The sequence below is a fragment of the Elephas maximus genome, chromosome 11, assembly GCF_024166365.1.
Source record: "Elephas maximus indicus isolate mEleMax1 chromosome 11, mEleMax1 primary haplotype, whole genome shotgun sequence".
NCBI classification, from domain to species: domain Eukaryota; kingdom Metazoa; phylum Chordata; class Mammalia; order Proboscidea; family Elephantidae; genus Elephas; species Elephas maximus.
Genome location: NC_064829.1, coordinates 104,565,183 through 104,575,343, shown reverse-complemented (window position 1 = coordinate 104,575,343; position 10,161 = coordinate 104,565,183). Strand labels below are relative to the sequence as shown.

The following is a 10,161-nucleotide window of genomic DNA, read 5'->3' as shown; positions in this document are numbered from 1 at the left end:
TGTGTAGATTCTGCTCGTCTGCCGGCTAGCGGATCGCGCAGGCTCAGAACTCCGGTGCCTCGGTACGGCCTTCGACGGTAGCGACCCCAATAGTGCACCCTCCCCAGAGTCCAGCCGGATTGTCACTCTTTCCATGATCCTGGTACTGGTCCCCCCAGAAGCCCAGCAGCCGGTCTGCTTCCGGGTCTGAGACAGGCTTGCAGAAAGATGTGGAGGGTGTGGCCTCTGCTAGGAGGCAAATTCGTCAAGAGCTCAGTTTGGGACCTTGGGCTCCAGGGCCTTCATTAAGCTGGTCCTCAGTTTTCCCATCGGTACAACTGAAGAGGCTGGGGTCCAGCTGCCCCCTCATCACCGGCAGAGGTGATGAGCCCCAGTTGATAGAAGAAACCGAGGCCCGTACGGGAAGCGGTTGGCTCCCAGTCACCTAGAGAGTCAGTGGAAGTGCTAACTCGGTAAGTTACCAGGGCCCCGCGACAGGCTCAGAACCTAGAGCAGGCCTAGGACCAAGGGGAGGAACCAGACCCAAGAGGTGGGGCTACGCACCTAGGAATGAACCCAAACCCCAGGCCCAGAACGTCATCCAGGGGCGGGATAGCCCTGAGGGTGACAGCGCGATGAGTAGGGGGCTACACGGGAGACAAGCAGGCTCCCGCCTCTCATGCCGTGCCTCCGCTTCTCTCCTCCCTAGCTGGGAGCCATGGCGTCCCAAGGCCGTCGGCGGAGGCCACTGCGGAGACCCGAAACGGTGGTGCCTGGGGAGGCGGCCGAGACGGACTCGGAGCTCTCGGCGTCCTCGTCGGAGGAGGAGGAGTTGTACCTGGGCCCCTCAGGCCCGACGCGCGGCCGCCCCGTGGGGCTGCGGGTGGCCGGGGAGGCCGCGGAGACCGACTCGGACCCGGAGCCGGAGCCGAAGGCTGCACCGGGGGACCTGCCTCCGCTCGTGGTACAGCGGGAACCGGCGGGAGAGGCCTGGGGCGCCGTGGAGAGCCCAGCGCCCGCCCCTGCGCGCTCTCTGCTGCAGCTCCGGCTGGCCGAGAGCCAGGAGCGCCTGGACCATGACGTGGCGGCCGCAGTGAGCGGTGTATACCGACGCGCGGGCCGTGACGTGGCCGCCCTGGCTGCTCGGCTGGCGGCCTCCCAGGCGGCAGGGCTGGCGGCGGCTCACAGCGTGCGCCTGGCGCGAGGAGACCTCTGCACGCTGGCCGAGCGCCTGGACATCGTGGCCGGCTGCCGCCTGCTGCCCGACATCCGCGGCGTGCCGGTGACCGAACCAGAGCAGGGCCCGGGGCCGCGAGCCTAGCCAGTCGGCCATTTGATTCTGCCCACTTGCTGACTCTGGGACGAGGTTCTGCCCCCTTCGTTGTTCTTTAACCCCGTCCTCCCCGCCATGGTGCTGTCACCCTCAGGGCTAGCCCCGCCGCCTGGATGATGCTCTGGAGTCTGGGTTCATCGCTTGGTGCAGAGCCCCGCCCCATCCCGCCCCTTGGATCTGGTTCCTCCCCTTGGTCCTGACACTGTTCTTGGTTCTGAGTCGGTCATGGGGCCTTGCTCGCTCCTGGGTCTGTTTCTGTCCTCCGGGCTTAGTGTGCCCCACACTGCCTTGCGCTCTGCCTTTCTGAGTTTGGTTTCTGCTTCCAGGGGCCGGTTTTGGTTCTTTCCACAAGAGTCTCCGGTACCTTCCGTCACTCCCTGGGCTGTAAGCCTCCAGCCCTAGCTCCACTTCCAGGGATAGTCCCCTTTCTCCCCCACCCCCACCCCCAGCCTGGGTCCTTCCGCCACCCCCACCCCCCAGGTGCCGCCCTGCTTGACTCCCTCTCCTGGTTTTAGTTTTTGCTCAGCCTCCTCTTGGCACCTCCTCTATTTTTTTTTTTTTTTTTTCTCAGCCTGTTCTTGTTCCTTGGGTCCAGCCATACACCGTTAGCGTTGGCTTGGCTTTATACTGCTTTTCCCACTCTGTGTATACCACCTTACTCATACTGTGCTCTGGAAACCCTCTATGGGCTCCTTCATCAGGCCCAAGGTAACACCCCCAGGGACAATTGTTCTCTCTGCATTCTCCAGTCAAGGTGGCATCTCCTCTCCATTCTCCCTGCCAGAATGGCATCTCCTACTCATTCTCCAGGCAAATGTGGCAGCCTCCTCCTGACTTCACAGGCTCAAGGTGGCTCTCCTACCTAGTCGCCAAGGCAAGGTGATTCTCCCTCTCAACTCACTAGGCCAAGATGGCGCCCCCTTCTTGACTCCTGGCTGAAAGCGACACCTCCAGGACCCAGTACAGCTCTGCCCTGGTGCTTTGGGCACAATAGGACACCACTTTGCAAATAAGAGCATGTACAGTCTTCACTGGGTCGACTCCTGGATGCTAAGACCAAAAACCAAACCCATTGCCTTCTAGTGGATCCTGCCCATAGAGACCTATAGGACAGAGTAGAGCTGCCCCATAGGGTTTCCAAGGCTGTAATCTTTATGGAAACGGATTGCCACACCATTCTCCCGTGGAGCTGCTGGTAGGTTTGAGCCACTGACTTTTGGTTAGCAGCTGAGCACATACCCACTGGGCCACCAGGTGTGCTAAAAGGATTTGAATTTCTGGCTCTGCTCAGAGGCTGCGGTTAGCAAGCTCTTTCTGCAAGTTCTTTTTACACCTGCCCACCTGCTCCCGCCTAGTCCCAGCTCTAGGCCCTCAGACCAGTTCACATTTTACCGGGTACTGTGGAGTCATTTCTGACACATGGCAACCCCGTGTGTGTCAGAGTAGAACTGTGTTCCATGGGTTTTTCAGTGGTTGGGTTTTTTTGGAAGTAGATTGCCAGGCCTTTCTTCTGAGGCACCCCTGGGTGGACTGGAACCTCCAGTCTTTTGGTTAACAGCCAATTGCATTATCCATTTGCATTTTCCCCTTTTATTACAACCTGAAGCTGAGATCTGCACCCCAGGATAGAGAAGTGAGACAAGCCCTCCAGAACAGATTCATCAAAACTCGAAACATTTATCAATAAGGTCCTGTTCCTCTGCCTTCCACCAAGGGGGTGGTGGGTTGGTTGGTGATTTCTTTGAGAATGGTGGTCCCGAGAAAGAGATCCCCCATGTCTGCCCTACTGAAGGTGAAGCTGCAGTTGGGAAATCGGGGCCCCTCGTGTTTTGTCCTGCTTCTGCATTCATTTGTGTTTCGTCAAGTCAGCACACGTTTATTGAGCACCTGTTGTGCTGAGGGCTGAGGGTACAACAGCCAGTCTCTGCCCTCACAGAGCTCACAGCCCAGTGGGGGAGACTTTAATAAAACATTCTTATAAGTCAATGGGTATCTGTAATTACAGCTGATAGTTTAGATATGATTGTCATTGTTAGTTGCTGTCGAGTCGATTCTGATTCATGGAGACCCCATGTGTGCAGAGTAGAACTGCTCCATAGGGTTTTCAAGGCTGTGACCTTGTAGAAGCAGGTCACCAGGCCTTTCTTCCAAGGCGCTTCTTGATGGATTCAAACCACTAATCTTTCATCTAGTCAAGTGCTTAATCTATTAGGATTTAATCTAATCAGGAGGATTCAGACAGCTTCCCTGAGCATGTAATGAATGAGTTTGAGTTGAGCTCTAAAGGCGTTAAAAAAAAATCCCGTTCTTATCAATTCCGACTCGTAACAACCTTATAGGACAGAGGAGAACCACCACGTAGGGTTTCTAAGGAGTAGCTGGTGGATTTGAACTGCCAGCCTTTTGGCTTGCAGTCAAGATCTTAACCTCTGCACCACCAGGGTGCCACAGGTAAAATGGGAATGGGCTATAGAAGAGTGGCAGGCAGAAGGAACAGCATATGCAAAAGCCCGGGGTCAGGAGGAAACACAACCTACTGAGGTAACAGAAACCCAGATACCAAACTCATTGCCATCAAGTTGGTTTCGACTCATGGTTACCTGATGTGTTACAGCATAGAACTGCTCTACAGGGTTTTCTTGGCTGTCTGGGTAGCGCAAATGGTTAAGCGCTCGACACGTGGCCAAAAGGTTAATGGTTCAAACCTACTCAGGCACCTCAGAAGACAAGCCTGCAGATCTTCCAAAAGGTCACAGCCTTGAAAACCCTATGGTGTAATTCTACTGTGCACACATGGGGTAGCCATGAGTTGGAATGGACTGGACAGCAGCTAAAAACAACAATAATCTTTATGGGAACAGATTGCCAGGCCTTTCTTCTGCAGCACATCTGGGTAGGTTTAAGCCACCAACCTTTAGATTAGTAGTCTAGTGCAAACTGTTTGCACCACCCAGGCACCTTACTGAAGTAACAGGTTACTTTGTCTACTTTCCTGTGACTCGATGGCAGTGGGTTTGGTTTGGTTTGGAGTGGAGGGCGGTAGAGGTGGGGGGTGAGTGTGGTACCAGCAAGGGCCAGGCTAAGCTGGGCATTTAAGTCATATAAGAGGTAAAGTTTTTTTTTTTAAGGAATTGAGCTTTCTTTTATTTATTTTTAATTTTTTTGAATTTTATTTTGTTGAGAATATACACAGCAAAACATAAACCAATTCAAGAGCCTCTACGTGTACATTCACTGCTGACATTCCCTGGGTGGTGTAACCGCTCTCACCGTCCTTTTCTGAGTTGTTCCTCCCGCATTAACGTAAACTCACTGCCCCTAAGCTTCCCATCTAATCTTCCCAGTTGCTGTTGTCAGTTTGGTTTTGAGCAACCAGTAAGCCAAGAATGGCATCATTAGATGTGTGTTTGGTGAAGATGACTTCTGGCTGGGGAGCCTGTAATGTGGTTGCCTCTGAAAACTACCCACACGTTTTGGTTTAAGAATCAATAAACATGCTTTTAACTGTAAAGCTGAGCTCATGAGAGAGCCAAAAACCCAAACCCACAGCTGTTGAATCGATTCTGACTCATAGTGACCCTACAGGACAGAGTGGAAGTGCCCCATAGGGTTTCCAAGGCTGTCAATCTTTATGGAAGCAGACTGCCACATCTTTTTCCCGTGGAGGAGCTGGTAGATTCAAACCGCCAAACTTCTGGTTAGCGGCTGAGTACTTTAACCACTGCACCACCAGGGCTCCTTATGAGTGAGCAAGGACCAAAATTGGGGAGGTAGCTCAAACTACAGTTGTCCTGGTGGTGTTTGCCAATACCAGCAATCCAGGGCCTAGGATTTGAACAGCTTCCAGTCCCAGAGGCAGGCTGTTTGGAGAGAAATAGAACCCATTGCAATTGCACCACATCGTTGTGTGTGTGTGTGTGTGTGTGTGTGTGTGTGTTTTCAGCCAATTATGTTTCCATTTGACCATTTCTATATAAATTGTTCAGTAACATTAGTTACATTCTCCTACAGCGTGTCAACCTTCTCTTTAATTGCATTCTGGTCCCTTTCCAGTGCTCTAGTTTCCCTGACCCCTTATCTTCTCATCTTTGCTTTTGGTCTCATGTAGGTGGTTTTCCAATGGAGCACTGTACTCACAGGTAATATCCTTTATTTTGTGTGCCAGTCTGTTATTTTGCTAAAAGATGACCTCGGGATAGTTTTGATTCAAGGTTTAAAGAGTGTCTCGGGGTGATAGTCTCAGGGAGTTCTCTGGTCTCAACTGGTCCAGTAAGTCCGGACATTTTGAGAATTTGAGTTCTGTTCCATGTTTTTCCCCTGTTGTATCAGGGCCCATCTATTGTGGCCTTGACTAGAAAGGTTGGTGTTGGTAGCCGGGCACCATCTAGTTCTTCTGGCTTCAGGGTAGCCGAGGCCGTGGCTGGTATAGGCTCTTAGCCCTGTAGAGTAGTTTTTTCTCTGAGACTTTGATTTCCTTTCTCTTTGCTCCTGATAAGCAGAGACCAATAGTTGTATCTCAGATGGCTGCTCACAAGCTTTTAAGACCCCAGATACTACTCATCTCACTAGGATGCAGAACACGAACTTCGGGAGCTATATTATGCCAGTTGACTGAGTTGTCCTTCCATAGGCTTTTCTTGGCTATAATCTTTACAGAAGCAGATTGCCAGGCTTTTGCAGCACCACTGGGTGGGCTTGAACTGCCAAACTTTAGGTTTGTAGTTGAGTTACAAACTGCTTGCGCCACCCAAGGACCTAAAGAGAAGTAGAAGCCCCTGCATAAAACCTGGTCCCTGGAAGATCTGTACCTTCAGTGAAAGAGTGTGGTAGAAAAAGTCTGACTGCTGAGGCACTCTTAGGAAAATAGCCTATCTCAGATTGAGCTCTCATTGGGGTGGGGGAGTTTCCCCCTGAGAATTCATAACCACATACTTTCCTTCAGGCCTGATTGGGGTTTGGATTTACCCTTGCAGAGTGGTTCAGGCAACTCTAAGCATAGAAATGGATGTAAAGTAGGCTTCTGATTGAAGCCAGGGAATGCCCCCTTTATCCAGGCCATGTAGAATTACCACAGATTAAAATCAATTGAACTTGAATTTACAAAGCATACAGGGGGATAAGGTAGGGAGCTGGCATAGGCCGCTGGCTCTCTTCCCCAAATTTAACCTGGGGGAAGCACGGGGAGAAAGAAGGAAGCCAGGATCTGAGGCATAACAAAAAGGTGAGAACTGGGGGACACAGAGGGGGTGGTGACCTGGCCAGGTGTTCTGGTTCCTACTGCTCTCCAACAAATGACCCAAGACTTAGTGGATTCAAACAACCACCATTCCATTATGCCCACTTGCAGGGCTCAGCTTTAATGAAAAGTGGGAGTGCTCAGGAAGGAGGGATGTGGGTGGCCTGCACCTACTTTCATTCGCTTCTCAGCCCAGGCAGAGACGGGGAATATCCCTGATGTGCCCAGTCTCCCTGGGGTCTGAGTGTCGGCTGCTCCTTTTTGTCTCAGACATTTGTCAACCCAAGGTGGTGTAGGGAGAGGAACACAGGCAAAAGCTCTTCCTCGATCCACTTCCCTACTGTTAGGGACTGAATTGTGTCCCCCCAAAATGTGTTGTAAATGCTAACTCCTAAACCTCTTTAAAGTGTTAAAAAGCAAAGATGTCACTTTGAGGACTAAGGTGCACCTGACCCAAGCCATGGTGTTTTCAGTCACCTCATATGCATGTGAAAGCTGGACACTGAATAAGGAAGATCAAAGAAGAATTGATGCCTTTGAATCGTGGTATAGGCAAAGAATACTGAATGTACCATGGACTGCCAAAAGAATGAATAAATCTGTCTTGGAAGAAGTACAGCCAGAATGCTCCTTAGAAGCAAGCATGGCAAGACTTTGTATCAGGTACTTTGGACATGTTATCAGGAGGGACCAGTCCCTGGAGAAGGACATCATGTTTGGTAAAGTAGAGGACCAGCAAAAAAGAGGAGGACCTTCAACAAGATGGATTGTCACAGTGGCTACAACAGTGGGCTCAGGCATAGCAACAATTGTGAGGGTGGTGCAGGACTGGGCAGCGTTTCTTTCTGTTGTACACAGGGTTGCTATGAGTCAGAACTGACTTGATGGCACCTCACAACGACAGCAACAGGCCAGTAAATCACAGTTCGAGAAGATCATCACCCAGCCCTGCTCCTTTCAGAGTGTAGGGAGAGCTTTTGAGAACTGGAGCTGCCTGGTAGAGTGGCAGCTGAGGGGTTCTGTCTTAGTCATCCAGTGATGCTATAACACAAATACAAGTGGATGGCTTTAACAGAGAGACATTTATTTCTTCACAGTAAAGTAGGCTAAAGTCCAAATTCAGAGTGTCAGCACCAGGGGAAGGCTTTCTCTCTGTGTTGGCTGTCTCATCAATCTTCCTCCAGAGCAGGAGCTTCTCCACGCAGGGACCCCGGGTCCAAAGGACATGCTCTACTCCCGGGCACTGCTTCCTTGGTGGTATGAGGTCCCCAACTCTCTGCTTGCTTCCCTTTCCTTTTTATCCCTTGAGAGATAAGAGGTGGTGCAGGCCACACCCCAGGGAAACTCCCTTTACATTGGATAGGGAATGTGAACTGGGTAAGGGTGTTACAATTCCACCCTAATCACCTTTAACATAAAATTACAGTCAGAAAATGGAGGACGAGCTGGAAGTCATGGCCTAACCAAGTTAATAGACACGTTTTGGGGGGGACATAATTCAATCCACAAAGACTTCCTCCCCTTGGACATAGTCTCTCCCTCACTCCTTAAACTCACTAGGATGGACATTAGCTGAGTTTCACCTTCTCCGCTGACACACATCACAAGACAGGGTGTTTGATATCCCAAGGGGTAAGAGTGCTGTCTATTGCCCATCTGTCAGTTTGTTGTACTATGATGACTTGCATGTTGCTGTGATGCTGGCAGCTATGCCACCGGTATTTCGAATATGAGCAGAGTCATCCATGGTGGACAGATTTCAGTGGAGCTTCCAGACTAAGACAGACTAGGATGAAGGACTGGTGTTCTACTTCCGAAAATCAGCCAACAAAAGCCCTATAGATCACAACAGAGCATTGTCTGACTGCTTTACTTTGGACATGTCACCAGGAAGGATCAGTCACTAGAGGAGGACATCATGTTTGGTGAAGTAGAGGACCAGCGAGGGTGTGGGAGACCCTCAGTGAGATGGATTGGCACAGTAGCCACGACAATGGGCTTGAATATGCTGGTGAGGTTGATGCAGGACTGGGTAACATTTTGTTCTGCTGTCCATAAGGTCACCGTGACTCAGAGAGGACAGCAACTAACAACAACACACATGCTGTAGGATGTGGCATTTATCAGCCACTTATAAGACTGAGGGGCTTAAAACAACAACCATTTTATTATAGCTCATGATTTTTAAAAAATTTTATTCCAAAATAAAGATTCACATGAAGTCGTGGGGAAACGTACAGGGACTCCTCATACACTCCTCTCCTAAGCCCTCGCCAGTGTCAATGCCTCACATAACTACAGGACAGTATCAAATCCAAGACATTGACAACTGGCACGATCCACAGAGTTTATGAGGTTTCACCAGTTATACACGTACTCATTTGTGTGTGTATGTGTAACTTAGTTTCTGAGTGTTGCTATAAAAGGAATATCACAAATGGGTAGCTTTAACCAACAGAAATTTATTTTCTCACAGTTCTGGAGGCTAGAAGTCCAAGTTTAGGGCACTGGCTTTAGGGGAAGTCTCTCCCTCTGTTGTCTCTGGGGGAAAATCCTTGCCTCAGCTTGTCTAGCCCTGGTGTTCCTCAGTTTGGCAATCTTCACGTGGCATCTATCTTTCCCTGTTTGTGTTTGCTTGTCTCTGTGTCTGTGCTGCTCTTTATGTTACTGAGGATTGATTAGATTTAGGACATGCCCTAACTGATATGACATCACTAACATAACAAAAAAAAAATCCTATTCCCATATGGGATTACATCCACAGGTACAGGGATCAGGACTCCAACACATATTTTGAAGGGACACAATTCAATCTATAACAGTACACAGCTCTGTACAATTCTATGCAATTTTGTCACATGTAGTTTTGCAAAACCACTGTGACAATCCAGATACGCAACTATGTCATCACCACAAGGCTCTTTCATGTTGCCTCTTGTAGCTATACCCATCCCTCCTCATCTCTAACTCTTGACAATCACTAGTCCATTCTTCATCTCTATAATTATGTTATTTCATGACTGCTACATAAATGGAATCATATAGCTCATGAATTTTTGAGTCAGGAATTCAGACAGGGCTCAGCAGGGTGATTCTTCTGTTCTAAATGGTATTGATGGAGGTCATCAGGTATTCAGCTTCCAAACTGGCTGATCTGGAGAGTCTAAAAAGCTACACCCACATGTCTGGCATTTTGGCAGCAGTGACTGGAAGGCTGGGCTTACCTGGGACTGTCAGGTAAGAGTCTCCACCTGGCCTCTCAGTGAACAAGATAGAAAGCGCATGGCCTTTTTTGATGTAGCCTCAGAAGTCATACAGTGTCACTTGCACCTACGCTACTAGTTTAAATCACAGCCCACCCAGCTTCAAGGAGATGGGGCATAGATTCCACCTTTTGAGGAGGAGTGTCAAAGAAATTGCAGCCATGTTTTCAATAAAACCACTATAAAGAAAAGAGATAGCCAGATGTCTTAGTCATCTAGTGCTGCTATAACAGAAATACCACAAGTGGATGGCTTTAACAAAGAGAAGTTTACTTTCTCACAGTAAAGTAGGCTAAAAGTCCAAATTCGTGGTGTCAGTTCCAGGGGAAGGCTTTCTCTCTCTGTTGGCC

The 10,161-nt window shown here is 49.7% G+C and overlaps 1 protein-coding gene across 1 annotated transcript; it reads left to right on the top strand.

Moving 5' to 3' along the window:
• Positions 1 to 697: 697 nt before the first annotated feature.
• Positions 698 to 6,516, top strand: BLOC1S3 (biogenesis of lysosomal organelles complex 1 subunit 3). Its single transcript, XM_049900229.1, has one exon. The coding sequence runs from the start codon at positions 698 to 700 to the stop codon at positions 1,298 to 1,300; it is 603 nt and encodes a 200-aa protein (XP_049756186.1). The 3' UTR covers positions 1,301 to 6,516.
• The last annotated feature ends 3,645 nt before the right edge of the window (positions 6,517 to 10,161 follow it).